We start from the raw sequence: 22,406 nt of genomic DNA, 5'->3' as shown, positions 1-22,406 counted from the left end.
CGTTTTATTTTTAGACTAGAGTGTAGAAAATATGGTTATAAGACTTCTTATCTTCCGCTTATGTGGAGAGGATATAGAGCTGGCAGTATAAAGAGACAATGCGTGGCTATTGCACTCTGTTTGGACAATAGCTGCATAAGTTTTTGATCATTGTGACATGACATAATGCAATAACGTGGTTCTGCTATTAAATAAGACACATCGGTGCTATAGGATAAAACATCGGAGTATCAAACTCCCTCTGGAACCTCGTGAACACAACAGCCAGAGAATAATAGACTACACGTCTACATAGGCAGGAGGTATAGAAGCGACTTCGCAAATATATAGACAAAATATATACAAAAGGATGTGTACAAAACATCTATAAATCTCTTACATACAAAAATATCTTAATATATCTTAAAAAAAGAGCGTTTGATATAGAATTTTATAGAATAAATCCGTGACTTGGAAGCATTTTTCTGAAGTCAGCGTCTGAGAGAGAGTTGGTGCTACTGTGATGGGGTTGGCATAGAAGAGTTTTTAATGTGCTGAGAGCGTGAATCGCTTTAGGGTCATTTTCTTTTGTTTTTGTTTTGTTTTTGTTTTTGTTTTTTTATCAAGGGGACACACAGAAAGTTTGGATTCCCACGCTGCATGTGGGGGACCCGTCTTCCTTTAATCCTTTGGCGCTGATCTCCGGCCTGATGTTCAGTTAAGGCTCCGGGACCCTGCTGAGACTGTCAGGTGGACCGGGGAGGACCATCTTGTTCTTCTCCTCCTCGGGACCATCCCAAGCCCAGGAGAGCAATAAAGTGAGCTGATCCATATTTCTGCGAGGAGGAGGAGAAACGGGAAGTTAGGTTTGTCGGGAGTTAAATGACGATGGTGCCTGGAACGAGCGCGGTGACGTGTGCGCTTACCTCGCACGGATGCTCTTCAGAACCAGTTTGTGAAGTCCAGCAGCTCCTGCTCCTCCGGACTTAGGGGGTCATAGGAGCCCTCGTCGGATGAGTAGGAGGACACGGGGGAGCCTGCCATGGAGTTCATGTCCGCGGAGTATCCCTGCGACATGCCGGGCGACAGCACGCCCGCCTGGAACGCCGCGCTCACGGCGTCGTGCTCGTCCAGCAGCTGCTGCAGCGCGCGGATGTACTCCACGGCGGAGCGCAGTGTCTCCACTTTGCTCATCTTCTTGTTGGCGGCGCCGTTTGGCACGTGCTCCCGCAGCGTGGCGAAGCCGTTGTTGACCAGCTTCACGCGGTTGCGCTCGCGCTCGTTCCTGCGCGCCACCGCGTGCGGCTGCTGCTGTGGCAGGCTGTAGCCGAAACCCGCGAAGTTCAACCGCCGCTTGCAGCGCAGCAGCTCCGGGGAGGAGGAGCGCGGACGCTTCGGTTGCTTGCTCGCGGACTTCCCGCTGCCGCTCGCGCTCAGCTGGACGCTCTGCGCGGAGAAGAAGCACGCGGGCGGCATCAGCTGCTGCTGCTGACTCGCGTTAATTTCCATTTTGGTCGTGAGGTCCCTACCCGCGTGTGGGGAAAAAAACAGAAGTTTTAAAGAATCGCAGAGATTCCGGGAGCGCGTCCCGCTCGTGCCGTTCACGTGCTGTGGCCGCTGGTCGCGCACTTGCTCCAATGTGGAGGGGGGGGGGTGCTACTATTGGAGGGCAGTCGCAGCTCCGCTGATGCTGCCTCGCGCTCCTCAAAGCTGCTCTGAGCTCTCGGAGAAAGACGCCACTGCTTTTCAACACGGGTGGCTGAGGGGCTGGCCACGCCCTCCGGTCGCGTGGATACACCTTGGGCTCCTGCCCCGGTACCGGTGCGCCGCGCGCCTGACGCGTGCCACTTGAAGCACTAAACAAACAGTGAGAGGAGAGGGGTTTTTTACGAGAAGGTGAAACAGACTCATAGAAGTCCACACCGAACTCAGTCTGATGCATTTCCAGGTGGACAGTCACGCGTTTTGTTTTGGGTTTGTTTTTTGTTTTTGTTTTTTACAGGTCAGCTAAAATACAGAGGAGCGAGAGAAAACACAAACTGTGCATAAAATCTATTCACAAAGTGAAGTGTGCGACGTTCTCTCTGCCCGATCCTGATTCTGGTCCCTGTCTGTGCCATTTCTTTACACACAGCCGCTCGTTTGCGGGACTTTGTAAAATTTTCCACTTTGCGCGCCTCATCGGCCGCACAAGCGGAACGAGGAGGCGCAAATCCTCGGTCTGTGCGCGTAACTGGACTCTCTATGCGGGACTGAGAGGTGCATAACAAGAAAACACGCACAAACTCCAACACGCTCTCTCGCGTCTTTGCGCATGCACGCACAACTTTGCGCACTAAACAGAATTAGGATTGTTTTGGGGTTCAGTTTTTGCGGGTGAACTTCTTGCGTGTGTGTGCGCGCACTCTTTTCTCTTCCCCCTTATTCTGGGCACCCGTGCATGCGCGCCTTTAGAGGGGATTGCCATAAATAGTTCAAATTTTCTGTGGCATTCACATTCAGGCACACACACACAGATACACGCACACACACACACACACACACACCACCTCCACTTTCTCCTTCAAAGCCCAGCCGGAGAGTTTAGAAAAGAGGCGTGGGTCCTATTCAGCGTCCCCCCTGCGCCCCTCCGCCCTGCCTGATCTTTCTGAAACATATATCCACGCTGTTAGCGGGCTTCCACAGTCCAATTATCGTTTTGTGAGGACTCTCTCTCTCTCTCTCTCTCCGCTGCTGCTCGTCGTCCAGAGGCTGGGAGGGCACTCACTTTACTCGAGGGGCCTTCCACTCAAAGCTGGGTGTAATAATTAATATGACATCTGTCTACCCGAGTTCCCTCTTTAACCACTTTCTGTATTTTTCCCTCTTTTCTTTGGTGTTGGTGTGTGTGCGGGGCGGGGGGGATGCGAGGGATTATCTCTCAGTTTGTTTTGTGGCAGGCTCAGTCACCCAGAAAGACCGATAAACACTTCATCTCTACAAAAATAAATGTAATTCATCATAGTATCATATCATTTATTGTTCTTTGTTTGTTTGTTTTTTTAAACTGAATTATAATTATGGCTGACAAAGTTAAAAATAACTCTTCTGCAGTGGAGCTTCTCTTCTCTTCTAGAATGTTTGGCTTCACACTGATTTAACTCCCTCACGCCTGCGTCGTTTATTGCTTTACAGGTAAAGTTGTAATTAACGGGCGCCCTCTAGAGGACAGCAGTGGACGTTATCACCGAGAAGTAAATCCTCCCATCCTGCCCTGTTTCAGATTGATAGATAGATAGATTCCACAAGAGAAATTCTTGTGTTAAATAAGCAACAATGTTAAAATAAAAAAAAACAAACAAACCCGAATTTAGTTAAAAGGACTGACACTGTGTAAGAGAGAAGTGCAAATTGCATTAATAAATAATATGTGGACTATGATCTAATAACATCTGCAAGTTTAAATAACTTTTTTTTTCTAATTTTAGCTTATGTTTGTTTAATAGCTAGTTTTCTTCACTTTGAGTGTTCGTTTTGGTGCTTTTCACGCTTTAATATGTTTTAATATCGTGTTTGTTTGCAAAATGTTTAAATTAATAAGATAACGATGAGATTTACTTTTTCACCAACTTGGGGAAGATTCAATAGATCACCAGGTGCATGGTCTGGGTACATAATGTAATTTTCTTTGCTGTTATGGGGGTCCAGCAAAGAAAGAACAGAGGCAAGAACGAAAATCAAACTATTTGAAAGTATGCACTTACGCTCATTGACCGCCAGGTGTCAGTATTTCACAGCGTACGTAAACTAGCTCAGTTTTAAAAGCTCTCTTTCTTCAAACATACACATGTGCGTACATGTTTTTACTACTACTAATAAAATATATATATGGAAACAGGAACACGTCCAGGCAGATCAGTGCTTTGGTTTGCGGATCACCTTTTATGTCTCTGCTACGATCCCGTAGATATTAGGTCACGTGGTTTTGTTTACTAGGAGGAGGCGGTGAGCGCGTGAATGAGGTAGCCAGAGCAGTATCGGTAAATCAGCGGCCGTAAAGGGAATACAAAGACTATCAGCTATGCGCTCTCTGAACTATGTGCACCGGGTTAGCTTAGACTTCACAGGGACTCTGTTTCCTCACGCCATCTGTCTGGGAGACGCAGACAACGATTCGGTACGGAAGCTAAGCTAACTTTTGTTTATTATTGTTATCGTTAATGTTTGTTTTGTCTTCTCGGACCTCTTGAATGCAGACTTTTAAATGTTTAAATTAAATTCTAAATATATTTAGTAATGTATTTATTTATGGTTTGATAACTAGACTTTTTGCAGTCTGTTCTTATTATAATAAGTCTTGAGTCACCGCTCATTTCTTTCTCCATCTTGCTTCCAAAGAGGAAGAAATTCTGGTACTTTTTTTCAAGTTCTCCTTGGTTGTTCGGACACTGGCTGCTTTTTAACTTATTTTCAGTTGAGTGCTGTTTGCTTCCTGATCTTTTTCATTTTTACCTGACTGAAAAAACAATTAAAAAGGCACCACACTAAAGGGATGAATCAGTGCTGTGTCTGCACATGACAACTTAGGGTTTCAGCCAGTGTCGTGTTAGAGAACTCACATTTTGATCCACTATTGCTGATGTGTGCCAAATTACCTGGAAAACATCTGATTGGCAGTGGCTCTGTTTATCAGCATGACAGTGATTCCAAACACAAACACATCTATTCCCCATTTTCCTAGCAAAATATAATGATGTTTTGTCTCACAATTAATGACTTTTTAGCTTCTCAGTTTAGAATTTGTCTTGATCAAGAAGAGTAAAAAAAAAAAATTTATGACCTGTGTTACCTGATTGTTCAACTGCTCCACTAACACGGCTGTCTCCCTTCTCTGCAGCTGAACGAGCTGGTCGTAGGAGACACCAACGGAAAGCTGCTTGTTTACAAGAACGATGACTCCAAACCTTGGATCACAAGGTCCTGCGTGGGCATGGTCAGTGCAGGTGCTAGAAAAATCCTTTTGTGTCATGTGATCTGTGGCTCATGTGGTGTGTTGTGCTTTCCCAGCTGACCTGCGTTGCTGTTGGAGATGTGTGCAACAAAGGAAAGGTGAGAACAGAGAAGTCAGAAGCTGCATATTGTCTGAAGGTTTAGGATTTGATGTGACGGCGTGTTTTTATTTTTATTTTTTCTGTGTCAGAACTTCGTGGTTGCCGTGGGCGCAGAGGGCTGGTTTCACCTCTTTGACCTCACAGCTGCTGCCGCGAGCAAGGCAGACTCATCCAGCCAGCACGAGTTTCAGTCACCTGATGACCAGAAGCCCTTCCTCACCCAGCACATTCCCGCCAACACCAAAGTCATCCTCATCAGTGATATTGGTAAATTCTCGCTAAATTCTTCTGTGATAAATGTGGATTTTTGTGATTTTTGAGTGCAGCGTGTGCGTGTCTGCAGATGGAGATGGGCGCTGCGAGCTGGTGGTGGGATACACAGACCGAGTGGTGCGAGCCTTTCGCTGGGAGGAGCCGTCTGACAGCTCTGATGCAGGGCCTGGTCAGCTGATTCTGTTGAAGAAATGGCTTCTGGAGGGACAGGTGAGCTCAGGTGTTGTTTCTTACCAGCATGTGAAATCACTAAACTTGATTTGATGCGGGGGGGGGGGGGGGGTATTTTCTGGGCACACTCTGGACCCCTTTGTACAAACTGAGCATCATTTAAACCCCACGGTCTACCCGAGTGTTGTTCCAGACCACATCTATCCCTTGGATCACAGTGCACACATCTCCTCATGTACTCTGTACTTCACAGGCTGTCATCAGATCTCAGTACAATAGAGCACCTTTGGGATGTGGTGCAGAGGGAGATTTGCGTCATGGATGTGCAGCCAACAAATCTGCAGCGACTGTGTGATGTTATCATGTCAGTATGGACCAAAATCTCTGAGGAATGTTTCCAGGACCTTTTTAAATCTGTTCCACAAAGAATTAAAGCACTTCTGAACGCAAAAGAGGGTGCAGTCTAGTGCCAGTAAGGTGCACCTTATAAATAAACTACTTTATATTTTCTCAGCAAACTTTAATGAAAACTTTCACCACTAGGTGGCAGCATTTTACCAAATTATTTTAGCGTAGTCCACCCCAATGAGCGGTACCTCCGCCTGTGTAGACGTGACATTATTTCGTATTACCACTGTGAAAACGTTCAGTTCAGTTCAGTTCATTTTTATTTCAAACATTTCAAACATGTGCCTTCACAATCATTACAAACTATTATTCCATTAGACAGAAAACCCATAAAACCATGGCGAGCTGACCTTAGTAGGTACTGATGGAAAAGGGCGTTTGGGCACTCAAGGCCCTCCATAGATGAGACCTAGCTGAATAAATAATCAGGTATTGGCTGTTCTGCAGGTGGACAGTCTGTCAGTGAACCCGGGTCCAGAGGGGTTACCTGAGCTGATGGTGTCTCAGCCAGGCTGCGGCTACGCCATCCTGCTCTGCTCCTGGACGCAACAGGACTCCTCCGACTCTGGCGACGACACCCCCACCACGCCTGGGAGGTAGACGCCTCCTCCATTATAATGTGAGTGTCGGTTAGATTGATTGATGGCCTGGATTAATTTAGCGTGATTTCCCTCCTCACAGCGAGGGGCCCTCCAGAGACGTAGTTCTCCATCTGACCACCGGGCGGATACACAACAAGAACGTTTCCACTCACCTCATCGGCAGCATTAGCAAAGGTAGACGCTCTTACCAGCCGGCTCGTTTTACACTCGCACCTACGCTTGTTTACTGGGTCGCTGATGAGGTAAATAATGTGGGGACAGAGGGCGTCTGCAGGTAAACCCGGGCCCTGTCGCTCACCTGGAGACACTTTTAAACTGCAGCTGAGTCTCGTCTCAGTGGGTTTCTTTAGGTGTGTTGTAATTGTACAATTTCTTTAAGTCTCCTCTTCTCATCATCCTGCTGAGATGCAGAAACACAGATGATGCAAATGATTTCCTTTCATACTGCGATCGGTGTGACAGTAAAAACATATAAAAGTGCATTTGATATGGTTTTAAAAAAACTCACAAAAAAATGGCTGATTGCATATTAATAGAAGAATTCAGTTTTTTTGTGTGTGTGTGTTTTTTTTTTTTTTTTTTACAGGATCCAAGGAAGAGTCGTCAACGTGTGGACTGTTTGCTCTCTGTACTTTAGATGGTAGGATGGGAATTTTAAACACTTAAAATTCACATCTCTGTGGAGAAGTCTGTGCTTTTCTATCAACTAGAACAAGCTGGTTAAGCAGGAGAAAGAGTTTTTTAATTTGTTGGCTAAAATGCATATGACAGTGACAGTCTGTACACAACAGCAGTTTTTAGCCGTGTTGATTTATTTTTGACCATTTTTAAGGCCGACCTGTTTTCTGCCTCCCCGTGTCACAGGGACGCTGAAGCTAATGAACAGTTCGGAGCAGTTGTTGTGGTCGGTGCAGGTGGATCATCAGCTGTTTGCCCTGCAGAAGCTCGACGTCACAGTGAGTCTCTGCGACAGGCCGACACTCGTGGACGCTTTCAACTTTTAACAAAAATATAAACCTTTTGTTTGTTTTTGAAAAACAGATGTTTTGCTAACTCGTCTGTTTTTAATGTTCTTACGTGTGTTATTAGAAATTGTTGGAGCTGATGGGACTCATTTAACTAACATTTAACTTAAAATGCAGATAAAGCCGGCAGGAAGTCAGACGTAACAACAGCACAGAGAAGCCATTTAGTTTTCAAAATAAAACCCCCCGTGTAGGCTACACGTGACATTGCAGTCATGCAGCCGCTGTCGAGAAAGTCTCTCTGTTCTTCTCGGCACTCATGGGTATTTCAAGTTAGTCACTTTAGTTTATACTATACCAGTTTGATCTCCATTAAGCCACCACAGCAAGAACAATATCCGACCAAATTCAGATTTTTACCCTTTACCCTGCTCACTTAAAAACTTTTACCAGACAACTGTTTCTACTCGATTACATGCTGAATTAATTCAGAAATGTGCGTTTGCCTTTGTGTATGCGCTCAGCTACGCAGCAACCCTGTGTGCGTCTGTGTTTGTGTCTTCTTCCAGGGGGACGGCAGAGAGGAGGTGGTGGCGTGTGCTTGGGACGGTCAAACCTACATCATCGACCACAATCGGACCGTGGTGAGGTTCCAGTTCGACGAGAACGTCAACGCCTTCTGTGCAGGTGAGGGACGTCACACCACCTCCTCCTTGTTTTTGCTCCGCCGTCGTTTTTCTGTGACGGTCACAGACACTCGTCAAATTTTCGGCTAATGCGACGACGCGCCACTCGGACCTTTCCAACAGTAGATCTAAATCTGCAGCTTTGTCCAACTTATAATGCGACTTTCAGCTCACTGTTGAATGTGACACACTTAAAAACAAGCCGCTGGGGCGTTTTTGGCTTTCACGTTAACTCACTCAGCTCAGTATTGATGGTGAGCTTAAGGCAAAGAGAATAAATGATAAACAGACATGTGTATGCTCAGATCTGTGCTCTGTAAATCGTTTACACATTTTTGCAGGTAAATCCACCTGGAGTCTTCTAATCCTCTGGATTAGCGGAGTTGCTGAACATCCATAAATCTGTTGATTCTGCTTAATGTGTCTCTGAGCCTCTCGCAGCGGAGCTTTCAGCAGCTGAAGACACAGATATTTCCCTCAGGCTGTCCACACAGCTCCAGATTAATGCAGATGAAACCATTTTTCACTTGAGGTTCTGACTGTTTGAGGAGAAGGTGTTTGGAATATTTTCCACTGTTTTCCTCTCTCAGCAGGAAATGATCTGCTTTACACTTCTGGATTTGAGGTTAAGGTACCTAAATGTTTGACAACACCTCAGCTACAACTCCTCCCAGGCTCTAGCTTCAAAGTCCTTTTAGTTCATGGGCCACAAACATGTGCGTACTGGGCCAGAGATAACAAGCTAAAACTGTGAGCTCAGGTGAAGGACAGCTCTTTACCCCACACCCTTAATAATAACCAGAAAACTGAAGGTTCTCAAATTAAATGACTGAACCCTTTAGAAAATGACTGCATTGTCATCAGTATATCTCAGCTTTCCCACATGTTACATTACATTTTGCAGGTTAGTGGAAAATCATTTTTGTAGCTAAGTGACGAGGATATTTATTACACTAACAGTTCAAACAAGATGTGAAAATCCTCTGGACTTTTCATATATTTTCACTCCCGTGGCCTCACTGCAGTTTTCGTGCTCTCTACAACCTGATTTCTTACCTTAGTCCAGGCGTTTGTAACCTCAAACAAAGGTGGAATTTCAAACCTGCTCCACCAGATGGCAGCATAGAACTTTAGCCTCGCCTTGCTTTGAGCTTTTCCTCCTCTCCTCTCCTCTCTCTGTCTTTCTTATCTGTGCTGTCAGATCTCTCTGCAGTGTTTGGACAGTTAATCTGAGGCGCCTAGTGTGACATGTGTGGTTTTAAGTGGATTAAAGAAAGAGACAAAAGACGCCTGAGATCTCTGATTCCAGCCATTTTTGCTGCTTTCCACCTGCTGAGTTTAAATGAGGTGTTCAGGCCTCACTCCCCTCTGCTCTCAGCTCCTCAGACAGATCAGACTTGTTGTGTTGTGTGGAGGCTACAGTAGCCCGGCAGCGGAGGATTGCTGATTTGTTTATTTGTATTCACAAAGCACGGTCCCTCATATCACTGCCACCACCTGTTGAGTAAAAACTGTGTGTAAGATTCTCAGGTTTTCTCTGGTTGCAGGTCAGTACACATGTAAGGAGGGCAAAAACGGGCCCTGCCTCGTCTATGTCAGCTTCAACCACAAAATCTACATCTACTGGAAGGTGGAGCTGGAGCGCATGGAATCCACCAACCTGCTGCGAGTGCTGGAGGAAAAGCCCGGCTTTAAAAGCCACCTGAAGATGCTGGGAGTCGGTAAGTACGTCGGCAGCTCAGCGTTCGGAGTCAAGCACACACTTCCTCAGTTTGAGGGCGAATAAGAGCCCAACTGGGGCTCTGATCTGAATACTGATGAGGAGGAAGGAAGAAAATGACCCCACCATGACAGACTTTACAACTAACGAGGCCCTGCCAGCAAGTTCTTACTCTTCTTTAAAGAAACAGTTTGCAGCACAGTCTCTGCAAGAATTCCTATTGATCACCAAACAAATATAACTAGGATATTGTAAACTGGTTAGATGTAACGTTGGGTATTAATTGAGTGTTAATTCAAGTCTTGTGGCTTTTTCTACACGTCGCTGTAGTGTCAGTTTATGCTCTCCTCCTGCAGGCACACACTTTAGCTGCTTCTGGCTGTATTATAAAAACTGGTTGTTTATTACCCAGCCTTTCCCTTTGACTGCTCGCTTTACATGCAAATATAGCTGAAATTAAAGAACAGTTACCATCTACAGTGTATGTGGTTAAAATGAACTGCGTGTCGCTGCGATGTATGCATCTGAGTTTTTTTCTGCCCAGTGTTCTCCATTAGAGGCCTCAAGTTGGTGCAGAGTACACAGTCACGGTGCAACTGTAAATGTGGGGAGAAGTAAATGACTGTGGTCCTGCTTACGCTTCCAGTCGTCTTCCTTATCTGTTGTTTAATCGTTGCTGTCCATCTGCCATCTACAATTTCCAGTAGTTTGAAGGAAAAGAAGGTAAACTGTTCTCTAGGTGTCGATGGTTTTAGCTGCCTCACCCTGACCTCCTTGAAATGTCAGCAGCAGCTCTGAGGCGCTCCCCTGCTGCTTTTTCACCATAATAAGCTCCCTTTAGCCAAGCGCTGATTATGAGTTTGCCAGTTCTCCATCACAAAGAGGGGAAGGTTTCTAAATCAGCTGCTCCTACGTGGGCATTTTCAAATTTGTGACGGACGAGTTCAAACATCAGTTTGTAAAGTGTCAGCGATGTTTGCTGAGCGGTGCAAGGTAAGCGGCGCATACCTGACATCAAAGTAGAGATGAAGGTGGGAGGCTGACTGTGAAGTTAGGCGTTTATGTCCACAAAAAGTCATATTTATCCAGTGTGTAGTTCAGGACTAAATATAGCTGCTCACTGATGTATTAACTCACTTAATCTGCAGCTGTTTCCCAGAAGGTTCTGAAATTTAGGGGCAGATGTTCCCAACAATAGTGTCTGATAGTCACACACAGAATACCTCAGCACAGTGCCGTCTCTTAAAGATTCACTGGGATTTTAAAAAAATCCCTTTTACGATGTGGTGTGACCGTTTCCAGGACCTTTTCAATGATGCGCAACCAACAACAAAGTCGTCGGCCTACAGGGAACCAACATAAGTGATCTGAAGTAAATACAATGAGTGGATGCTTAAGACCTCTTTCAAATCTGATTTCTATTTCTTTCGCAATCGAGGCCTGGAGGGCAGTGCAACGCATTGGAGGGAAAGCTGAAATAGCATCTACTTTCACCCCAGTTAACAGCCTAGATTCAATATGAAGGGTATTTTTTCTTCTGGAGACAGATAACAGACTATGTAAACAACTGTATTAAAAATGTTGAGTACTCTGACATTTAAAAGCATGCTGTGTAAATTTTCAGTGGGTGTTGCGGGATTAGTGATCCTAAACTGGGACAGACCTGAGAGAGGGAATTGAGATCACAGAAAGTATGTGAGAGGACAATTGGAATAATGATTTGTACCAATTTAGAGCACTGCAGCTTAAAATCCTGCACTCAAATTCAATGCTATGACTTCACCTTCATATCCTATGTGTAAAAGAAATACTGGAAGCATTACACACTGGAAAATATTAAGGATCATTTTAAAAAGTGCAGAAGATCTTAGTCTCGTCTCCTTGTTCTCCCAAGTATTTACATCTATACTGGTATTCGATGGCAAATGCCAATCGGGCTCAATGGTGCCGGGCAGCGAGCACAGGGCCCACTGATTGTTTGCTCAGACATTCACACTTGTGGCCTCGTGGAGGTTATATTGTAGCTCTGGCAGTGCTCATCCTATTCTTTGTTGCACAAAGGAGCAGCTACCTGTCCTGCTGATGTGTTAAGGCCTTCTACGGCCCTGTAAAGACTGTTTAGACTCTTGAGACTGTGCTGTAACACTGACTCTAGCCAAATGCAAAACTACTTAACAAATGTAATACTTCTTGGAGAAGTCAGAAATGAATCAGGAATAAATAATAATCAACCACTTAAAACTAATTCTTCTGTTTAGGAAAACAAATGCAATTTAGCATCTTAATGTCTCAAAAAATAATAATGTGCTGGTTTGATTAGTAGGTTTATATTTGAAAGTCTGCCAAATAATAAACTAAAGGTTTAAAGCAAATATTCTTGAGTATAAACTAAAATATTTGCATTATGAATGTAAATTGCACGATGATTGATTATTACTTCCACAAAAAGGCTGAAATTTAGGGGGGGGGTTTTAGCCTTTTTCCCCTATGTAAGACTTCTTACGATTACCCAATAGAAGATGCAAGCTAACATCTTTTCCATTTGAGCTTGAAACAGTCGATATGATCTGCGCCTTTGTTTGTGTAAATTCCTGTTTAATCCCGGTGACATCAACAGGCTGTGAAAGGCTGCGAGCTGTGATTGGTCGATCTCCAATATGTCATCAGTCACGGCCATAATGTATGGCTTTCCTAATTGTGTAATCTGACATGGTGCCTATCAGACCGTGCCCGAATGCACCGTGAACGTTTGTGGAGTCATTTCCTGTGAAGTCATGTTAATCTGGTCACATGTCAGTTAGGGCTGCCACGATTAGTCGACTAGTCACGATTATGTCGACTATTAAAATCGTCGACGACTAATTTAATAGTCGACGCATCGTTTGAAGCTTTGTAAGATCACAAAGGACGCAGGAATGAGTAGTAGGATTTAAGGGTGTAATAACGGACTGAGACAGAAGATGGCAGCACTGCATGTACAAGGATGCCAGCTGCCGTTAAACCCCGAAGAAGAAGAAGCTGTGTCCCAGAATTCATAGCGCAGCTGTCAACAATGGCGGCAGCTAGTTAGTTTTAACTTTACTCTTATTATTCTTTCTGGGTCACAAAATAAACGTTTAACATATTTTCAGGCGAGAATGTAGCTGTGTAAACCTCAAATATCTGCTCAGTTTATCAAGACACCACATATTTTCAAAAGCTCTCCGACGTTTTCGGAGACGTCTGTTACCCACTAGCTCGTTAGCTAGGCGGGGGCAAGGCTAACTAGAGCCGTGAGAACACCGGACTCCCGGCAAGTCGTTTTCAAACCCACCACTGTCTTTCGCTACTCAGGTTAAACATGATATTTAAGTCACTTAGATAACTTAAAATGTTATTGTTTGGCTTTCTTTAGTATTTTATTTGTTCCTGAGTAAATCGGTTTGGCTAAGATTAAAGTTATAGTTTTTGCACAGCTAAATAAACTTCAAGCAGACAGCTGATCATCAGAAGTTTGAGACGCTGGATAATATACTCCGGTGTCCTGTTATATTTTAGAAAGCAAGGAGTTTATTAAACTTCACCGAAACAATCTGCAAATTTCATTAAAAATTAATAAACTACCATCTTGTCTTTATTTTTAGTTAGCACAAACACTTCAAGCTGTAAGCTAATGATAGTTATATAAGACCAGATGCTGCTGGTGCAATAAGCTGTACGCTGTACGTCCAATGGATGATGATCTGATTAGTCGACTAATCAAAAATAATCGGTGACTAGTCGACTATCAAAATAATCGTTTGTGGCAGCCCTAATGTCAGTACTCCGGTTTCAGCGGTAACCGTCACATTGTGTTTCGCCTCCACAGATGCTGATGATCCGGCCGCAGTGCGAGCCCTGGTGGCAGATGTTCTCTACAAGGATGCGCAAACGTAGCTCGGTGACATGCATCACCACGCTGCCTTCTCTGTTTTCCCCCTGACTGTAAATACTCTGTAAATAAACACTGACAGACCGTCTTCTGTGCTGCTGCTCTTGTTACTCGCGCTCCCCAACAGATAGATGTTGGGGTTTGGGTTTCTGATCGGCTCGCCACTGGCTGTTATCTCAGACCTGCACGCTGCCTCTGTCATTGGTATTCTGTCCGCCCAGGTTGCTTTTAACAAGGTGGGCAGAGGATGAGAGCAATGAGACATAATGCAGGGGAAATGCTGCACTGTTTAACCTGCTGTTTTCACCGGTAACTATGTGAATCTGGGAGCGAGGGGAGGGCGGGGGATTAGCAGAAGCTTTATGTGGCCGTCAGTCAGCGTTGACAAGCGGCTGAAAAGAGCTCCCCAATCAAACAGCAGTGCCTTCCTATTATTCATTCCCTGTAGTGTCTGAGAAAATTCTCCTATCCAGTGTATCATCTCAGACATGAAGCGCTTCTGATTATGCATAACACGATTACTTACATTTGACTAGCAGTGAGTTAGTAGTGTTGAAGTGATGATGGGAAGGACTGGGGGAATCTCCCACTGTTCCCAATGGGAGGATCCTATTACCACCTGTGTCGACTGCCTCTGTCTTTCCCATGCAATATTAATAAGATGAGCATGTGGCTCAGGTGTCCTGGTAGCCTCTTATCTCTCCTGCCCTTTAGAGACTTACAAAAAGAAGGCTTTCCTTTGAGGACCAAGTCCATGAACTTTTTCTTAGTCTTGTTTTGTTTGCATCCCATCTAAGAAAAATCCAGCAGTTATAATTTCTTCTTAATCCACTCTTAATCACGTGATTGTCTGCATTAGCTTCAGCTAAAGATAAAACTCCTTCAGTGGAAAAAGTTGATGAGGTGAAAGATATTTTACATTTTGAAATAAAATTTGAATTTTTTTTTATTTTTTTAAAAAAGGAAAAGAAATGATCACGCATATAAAGGAAAGTGCAAAACAGCCCAGTGGATCATTCTGGTGGCAAGTTTGGAGGCAATTATAGCAATGTGGGACACAGAAATGCATAATCTGTTCTCTAATTGTTTGTAGGATGATGTATTCTTTGTGGGCTTTACTAAGATTTTAGTCAATCCCAAAAATGCTGAAGGGAATTGAACTTATTATTTATTTATTTTTACATTTAAAAAAAATTGTCTGCAGAAGCAAGTCTCACTGCAGTAAAATTAATATTCTATACTTTAGTTGTTTTCCTCCTGTGGTCTGGAGACATAACAACTCTGGAGATGAGAGTGTGGTTGTCTGCTTCTCTGTCAGCCAAGTGACCAGTCCTCGGTGAATCCCACCTCTCCCGTTTAGCTGCAACCCTAAATGAGACGAGTGATCAAGAAGATGGATAATTTTGCCATCATTTCTTTGGGTAAGCACTAAGCCCAAAGAGGTTGACGATGGTAAACCATGGATATGACAGTTTACAGAGAGTTTGTTTGCTCTAATCTGGATTACTGGAAACAAACACCTCTTCTGCATCAGCGAACCAACAAATCAATGATAAAACCACTAATGCAGCAGCCTCACTTAGCGCCTGCCCCAGAGGAGCTGTTGGCTCACAGATGATGAGAATAAGGACTTCAACACGGACCAAACAATGCTAGCTCTTAAATGTAGCTTGATTGCTGTTGACCAGTTGTGTATATATCTATTGGCTCTACTAGAATGAGAGTCTTGAGTGCATGGGTTCCCAGATCTTTTCCAGCTAATTACTGATAAGGACTGCTATTTCCACATTGTGTGTGTGAGTTTGAAAGCAGAGCAGCAGACTCTTGCACAAATTTCCTAAATTCCAGGCTGAATAGACGAGAAATGTTTCAGGAAGTCAAAACGTGTCACTGGGTTGTTGGTGAACCTGAAAATGACCACAAAGCAATCAGTTTCATAAAATTGTAGTGATTATAGGCAAAATAACTATTAGCAATGTGAAGTGTGTGGTACTTATATCAGATGGTTATCTTAAAAAATCACAACCAAGACTATCCACAAGCAACAAAGTGATGCACGACAAGCAAATTGTTTTTGTGCTGCATCTCTATTTGATAGCTTAAAGGCAGAGGTGGGACCAAGTCATTGTTTTGCAAGTCTCAAGTAAGTCTCAAGTCTTTATCCTCAAGTCAAGTCTCAAGTAATGTCAGGCAAGTCAGAGTCGAGTCTCAAGTCACTGGTGTAAAAGTCCGAGTCAAGTCACAAGTCTGAAATTTTGAATTTCAAGTCCTTTCGAGTCTTTAAAAAAAAACGAAAAAAGAATGTTGCAGTTATGCTAAATGTAAATATTAGACCATGTAATTTTTAAATCTGTGTTTTTCTCAACACATGACAAAATAGTGAACTTGGAAAATATACACAAATTGTGAAATTGCACCTCTTTAAAATGCAGCTCAATTAAACCTAGCTCCAAGAATAATTTTCACCGACAGTTCTGAGATAAGCTGCATGTTATTCTTGGATGCGCTTGTAGGACCGGCTTTAAAATCGCATGACAAAAATATCATACATATTAAAAAAAACTGCATCACCAACGTAGCCTGGAAAACATTTGCTAGTTAGATGAAGTCAGCTATCTCATCGTAGCATATTTATATGCATATTTATAATCATACGGTTCTTGGAGTGAGTGCACACACTCATGAAGTTTAGTAACTTCAGGTCACTGCAACAAGCCCAGGTACAGTTTACCGACGGATGGGTGCAGGACCTTGAAATGCACCGTGTAGAACGAAAGACCATCGTACGTATCATAAGTTTACCAGTCTCACAAATCGTCGTCATAAATACACATTCGTTAACCGTTTATTAATATAACCTTTGAGCTCAACGGTAATTAATTAGTAGTGGAAATAATTTCTGGTACGCGTTACAGAAATGTAGCAGTGACAATAATACTGTATGCTGTAATCGTACTGGGCAATTAGTGATACAAAACAACTGTTTTATCCTGTGAATAAAAGTATGTTTTTGTCAATGTACCATAATAACAGAAGCGAAACACAATATTGTGTCAGGACAATTCACTATTTATGCACAATAAACAAAGGAGCATAGCGCGACAATTTCTGTTCAGCGTCAGACTTGCTTGTAACCTATATCACCAATTATGTTATGAAAATGACGCATTAACTACAACAGAAGACTGACCTTTGTGGAAATGCTTGGAGCAGACTAACATGTGAGCTGGAGTGTTCTGGGACGTTATATTTGGTCTTTGAATGGCTGCGATCCAGGCCATCCGTCGCCTCTTTGTTACTTCGGAAACATGGCTCGAACAATTTCTCTTCAACGACGTAATCCGATAACAACCGATTTCTTTACCCGTCGGCTTCCCGTGGCTGTCATGTGACCGGCTATTGCAGTTAATAATACAACAGCTTCTTGCCATTTTTTGTGTTTCTTTTTATCGCTGTATAACTGATTTCAATTAAAAGCCTGCGTGCGCTAGTACCTCTTGCCACGAGTTCCCAGAATCCTTTGTGGTTCTACCCCAGAATGACATCACATTTTCAATCTCAATATGCATGTTACATTTTATATTTGGAGTGAAATATCAAGTCTTTTCAAGTAAACCGGTTCAAGTCCAATTCAAGTCCCAGGTCATTGGTGTAAAAGTCTAAGTCAAGTCACAAGTCTTACAACATTTTTTCAAGTCAAGTCTAAAGTCATAAAATTAATGACTCGAGTCTGACTCGAGTCCAAGTCATGTGACTTGAGTCCACACCTCTGATAGAAGCCACTAGAAACAAATTATTCCACCCTAATTGATGACATTTATGGCATTTGTTTTCTGTGCTGACTGATATGCTGCTCAGTGCTTTGCTGCCTGCTTTTAAATCAGGTGTCACTCTGAACATAAACACAAGCTACATGTGATGTCTCTGATGTGTATCTGTTTCTACCCGTGCTGATGCTAGCATGACTAAAGCTAGCCAAGCAGCAGTAAATATGTGAAGTAAGGCAGAAGGATATACTCATCAAACAAACAGGATCATAAGAATATAAAACCACGAGCACTACAAATGTAACAGAAATATGTTGACATAAAATGGCATGTTATTTGAAATCTACACGAAACAATGACACAACTACTTCTTTTCAATTTTTTCAATTTATTTATTTTTTACCAATTGTCCAAATTAGTCTGTGATTGGCCTTAGTGTGACAGAAATCATATTTATATACAACTAAATATGACTCAGCAAACATGTTTTAAATGGATGATTCCTCACTTGATGACGAATGATCCATTTCCATATTTGCTGAGTCTTAAATTTGATGTCAGTGAACTTTTCAGTGGTTGGTGTTAAAAAAAAGCCCCCAAATCCCCTATGAGCAAGCACTTGGCGACAGTGGAGAGGAAAAACTCCCTCTTAATAGGGAGAAACCTCTGACAGAACCGGGCTCAGGAAGGGGTGGCCTTCTGTCTTGACCGAGAGGGGTTCAAATGTTCACTGACAATTTAGTTGTATATAAATATGATTTTTAGGACTTGATGTTGACACCAATTATGTGAAATTGGGGACGCGCACAGTTCCGCTTCTTCTTGTTCTTCTTCTTCCTTGGCGGAATCTCTGGCAGGCTCTTGACTTCAGTCTTGAGTTCAGCCACCTTGACATTGAGCATTTTCTGTTTGTCTTGTACACTTTGCAAAGATTCCTGTACAGAAAATGCAGCTGACTCTTCTTTTTCTATCTTCTGTTGTTCTGTGGTGTCTTTTTCTTTCTGAGGCTCCTGCAGAGACCTTGCAGTGGATGGCAGTGAGTCCTCTTTTTCCATCTTGTCCTGTTCTCCAGTCTCGTTTTCTTTCGGAAGCTCAAATTTGTGCATTTCATTTGCAGCAGTGGAATTTTGTTCTTTGTGCTGCTGTGGGATTTTAAGTGAGGAAGCTTTGGCCCCTTTCAGCTCTCGCTCCAGAGACTCTAGCTTCAAATCATGAAGGGCCTTGTTGGGGCAGAGCTGGGATTTCAGGTCACTGATTTCCAGGTTGAGTGTCTCCTGCTCCTGCCTATGTTTAACGGCCTGCTCTTCAAGCTGATTTTGAGCTGCTAGGAGCTGTTTCTGGAGCATCTCAATCTGCTCTTGCTGAATCCTACATTTGAGCTCAAATTCAGCCTCCTTAGAGGACTTCAGTCCTACAGAGTCAGTGTGTGAAGCCTCTGTGGTTGGAGTGGCAGACTCCACACACTGCTCTGTGGTAGGGTGGCTGATTTGGTCCTGCAGGGTAGCAATCACCTCATCCAATATGACCATAGCTTCATTGTCACTCACGAGAGTGTCTGTCTCACTGATGTCATAGGGCTTATTACTAGAAGCCTCTTCCAGCTGCTCTATGAGGCCTTTGATCGTTTCCTCGTGATTCTGCTCGTTCTCGTGAATTTCTTCACGAAGTTTGTTCACCTGAAGCTGGTGATAAGAGGCCCTCTTGTTTGCACCTACCATTTTACCGTAAAGGTCGTTCTGATGGTATTGGGAGGCTTCCAGTTGGTGTCTGAGAGCAGCAATCTCGTGCCAGGGATTAAACGGGGGTCTAAATGTGGGAATGGGTTGATATTCCCAAGTCCCTCCATTAGGCACAGGGTTAGCCGTGCTGTTTTGAGCTTCAAGAAGAGCCCGGGCATATGCCCGAGTAATTGCTCTTCTTGGTTCTTCAGCCACTCTTTTCTGTTTTTGCTTTTTTTGTTTCTTTGGTTTCACAACCGTTTCCTTTGGTGGTTGTGCCACAGGAGACTTTTTAGTATTTGGTTGTGCGGCTTTATCAACCTCAGGTTTTGGTGTGATGACCATTTCTATTTTTGCTTCTGCCATTGTAGATGCGTCAGCGTGTGCGTGTGCGTTTCTCTGCGTCCGCCTTGTCTTTGTTTTAACAACCAGGTTGCTTTGTGTTTCTGCCATCTGAGATCCACTAAAGTCGGTTGAACGTCTCCCCTATTTATAGGGTTTTCCAGTAGAATGTGCACTGTGACATCACAGGCTGTTCCTGTGATGCGCTGTTCCTTTGAAGTGCCATGATTGGAACAATTCAAAATAAAATGCCCACAAACCTAATGTAAAGGAAAGGCTTTTATTTTGTAGCACATACTGAATTAACACTATAAAAGCTACTCTACAGGAATTGCAGTAAAAAATAAAACAAAAGCAAAATATGTTTTTTAAATGGTTGTTAAAAAAACTAACCAAAGTAGAAGACAACTGTTTAGTGGAAAGTAGTCGACATTCTAGAGATTCTCAGGCATAATAACTTCTTTCATAATTTAAACAAGGACAGGTAGAAAACGTTCATATTTAGTGAAAGATATTTATTAACATTATCCAATGAGAGTTACTGAATGTCTGTAGGCAGTGAGATCTTGGTGGTTGATGAGGCGACAGAATGTCATCTATGTTTGGTTTTAAATTCAGTTTCAATGCTGAATCTAAGAAACAACAGACTGCAGAGGGAGACTTTAATAGAGGTTTACTAACTCTTACTATCATATACATTGTGGAAAAATCTGTCTTTATTTAGCATAATATATTTGTTATAAGCACTAAATATGTTTTATGATTAACTGATGAACACTAACGTACCAAGCTGAAAATTCAGCTCACCAGTCAGCAGCTTATATTCACAAAAAACAGATAAATCTGCGATCCATGCAACTCTAACCAGCCAACAAAAACATGTGTTCATAATACAAAACAAGTTTACTTTGTGAAATGTTAAAAGGTACAAAAAATAAAACAATATGTTTTCAAGACTTTTTCACAAGTTCCTATATCTCACTGAAATGTTACTCTGTAGCTGATTTCTCGTATTTTAAGTGTGATGAGAAATTTTGACTAGAAACAAGACAAATATACTTGATAAGAGTTTGAGTTTTTGCAGTGTATATGCAGCTGATTGATTTGGTCTTTAACCAACATGGAATCATTTATGTTGGGCAGCTGTGGCTATGTGTATGTGGCATGAATAAGGCATGGCGGGACCACGGAGCGACGTTCAGAGCCAACTTTATTTGATTCACGTCACACCACACCACCACCAACCCCTGAGTCCCCGTGTTTTAACACGGCGGGCGTGATTGCGGATGCCGTGCAGGTGCGTCCGCACGGCCCCGCAGACCACGCCCCACCACATACCCCCATCGCCCGATTGCTCCCCGGCCTAGCGGGGCTGTCCCGCTCCTCTGCCTCCAACTCCGGCTGCACAGGCTGCCCTGGAGCAGGGACCTCCGTCTCCCCGCACAGCTGCTCCGCCACCGCCTCCGCCACTCCCGTTTGGAGCGGCTCCGCGCACTGCGCCTCCGCCCCCAGCAGGCACAGCCCCTCGCCCACCTCTGGGTGGAGCGACTCCTCTGCCTCCGGCAGGTGTAGACCCTCGCCCGCCTCGTCCTCGGCCTCCGATTGGAGCGGCTCCTCCACCGCTCCCGGCAGGAGCAGCCCTTCACCCGGCTGCTCCTCCTCCTCCGGCAGGCTCGGACCCCCGCGTGGCTCGTCCACCACCTCCGGCTGCCGAGGTGACCCACACGGCTCCTCCACCGCTTCACTGTCCTCGGGACACACTTGTGGGGGTGGCGCCCAGGCCCAGAGCAGCGCTGCCAGCTCTGCCATCTTCCCCAGGTGGCGTTCGCTCTCCTTCCGCAGCTCTTCCTGTTGGCGACGCACCTCCGCCGCCTGCTTCCGCTGGGTGGCCGCTATTTCGGCCACCCTCTCGGCCAGCTCTTTCCTTTCCTGGCTCTGGTAGGTACCCGCCATGCCGCCTCCTGGGTTTCGGCACCAATGTGGCATGAATAAGGCACGGCGGGACCACGGAGCGACGTTCAGAGCCAACTTTATTTGATTCACGTCACACCACACCACCACCAACCCCTAACACGGCGGGCGTGATTGCGGATGCCGTGCAGGTGCGTCCGCACGGCCCCGCAGACCACGCCCCACCACAGTGTACTAATCAGTGCTTCAGTCCACACGTCAAAGGGCAAGATACTGAACCTTCGATTGTCCCCAACGCATTTGGGTGTGAATGAAATGTATGACTATGACTTCTAGTTCAAAAAGGGCTATTTATGTATTTAAGTCCAGTTGTTGCTCATTCACTGTTACCTTGAACGAGTCATGCTATCACCACTCTGTGTAATAGATATTTCCTATATAAGCAAATATGTTTTACACTATTTACCTACTGAAATGAAATGACTGAATGTATCAAACATACATTTTGCTCTTACTTCACATTTTAATATTTTTAATGATAACATTATTAGGTTTTTAATGTCCCTTACTGCAGAATAAAGATTTCTTATGAAAGTTTGGTTTGGTTTTGTTTTTATCTTTAGCTCCATTCTAAGAAAATGACCAGTTTCAAGTGTCCTCAGTGTAGGACACATACAGGATGCCATGCTGAAATGTAAAGCACTTACAATAGAAGCCACCAGAAACAAATTATTCCAGCCTAATTGATGACATTTATGGCATTTGTTTTCTGTGCTGACTGATATGCTGCTCAGTGCTTTGCTGCCTGCTTTTAAATCAGATGTCACTCTGAACATAAACACAAGCTACATGTGATGTCTCTGA

At 43.9% G+C, this 22,406-nt stretch overlaps 3 protein-coding genes across 3 annotated transcripts; 1 reads left to right on the top strand and 2 right to left on the bottom strand.

Annotated features, from left to right (window-relative positions):
* ascl1a (achaete-scute family bHLH transcription factor 1a) lies at window positions 1–5,291 on the bottom strand. Its single transcript, XM_086268956.1, has 3 exons — window positions 4,808–5,291; window positions 906–1,504; window positions 1–815 (listed from the first exon to the last, which is right to left on the bottom strand). The coding sequence occupies exon 2, from the start codon at window positions 1,486–1,488 to the stop codon at window positions 922–924; it is 567 nt and encodes a 188-aa protein (XP_086125082.1). The 5' UTR covers window positions 1,489–1,504; window positions 4,808–5,291; the 3' UTR covers window positions 1–815; window positions 906–921.
* On the top strand, window positions 3,907–13,892 carry itfg2 (integrin alpha FG-GAP repeat containing 2). Its single transcript, XM_086268955.1, has 12 exons — window positions 3,907–4,135; window positions 4,856–4,951; window positions 5,026–5,067; window positions 5,159–5,336; window positions 5,413–5,552; window positions 6,369–6,517; window positions 6,603–6,697; window positions 7,110–7,163; window positions 7,388–7,479; window positions 8,058–8,175; window positions 9,722–9,895; window positions 13,742–13,892. Exons 1-12 carry the CDS (start codon window positions 4,040–4,042, stop codon window positions 13,807–13,809), a joined length of 1,302 nt encoding a protein of 433 aa, XP_086125081.1. The 5' UTR covers window positions 3,907–4,039; the 3' UTR covers window positions 13,810–13,892.
* Window positions 13,893–18,332: 4,440 nt separating this feature from the next.
* LOC147310151 (uncharacterized) lies at window positions 18,333–19,742 on the bottom strand. Its single transcript, XM_086268370.1, has one exon. It carries the CDS (start codon window positions 19,740–19,742, stop codon window positions 18,333–18,335), a length of 1,410 nt encoding a protein of 469 aa, XP_086124496.1.
* Between the last annotated feature and the right edge of the window lie 2,664 nt (window positions 19,743–22,406).

The sequence above is a fragment of the Aulonocara sp. 'chitande type north' Nkhata Bay genome, linkage group LG17 (assembly GCF_057382095.1).
Source record: "Aulonocara sp. 'chitande type north' Nkhata Bay isolate Kocher_YH1m ecotype deep benthic linkage group LG17, A_spYH_male_GT1.1, whole genome shotgun sequence".
Taxonomy (NCBI): Eukaryota; Metazoa; Chordata; class Actinopteri; order Cichliformes; family Cichlidae; genus Aulonocara; species Aulonocara sp. 'chitande type north' Nkhata Bay.
Note: the sequence above shows the minus strand (reverse complement) of the source record. Positions and strands in the feature narration are given on the sequence as shown.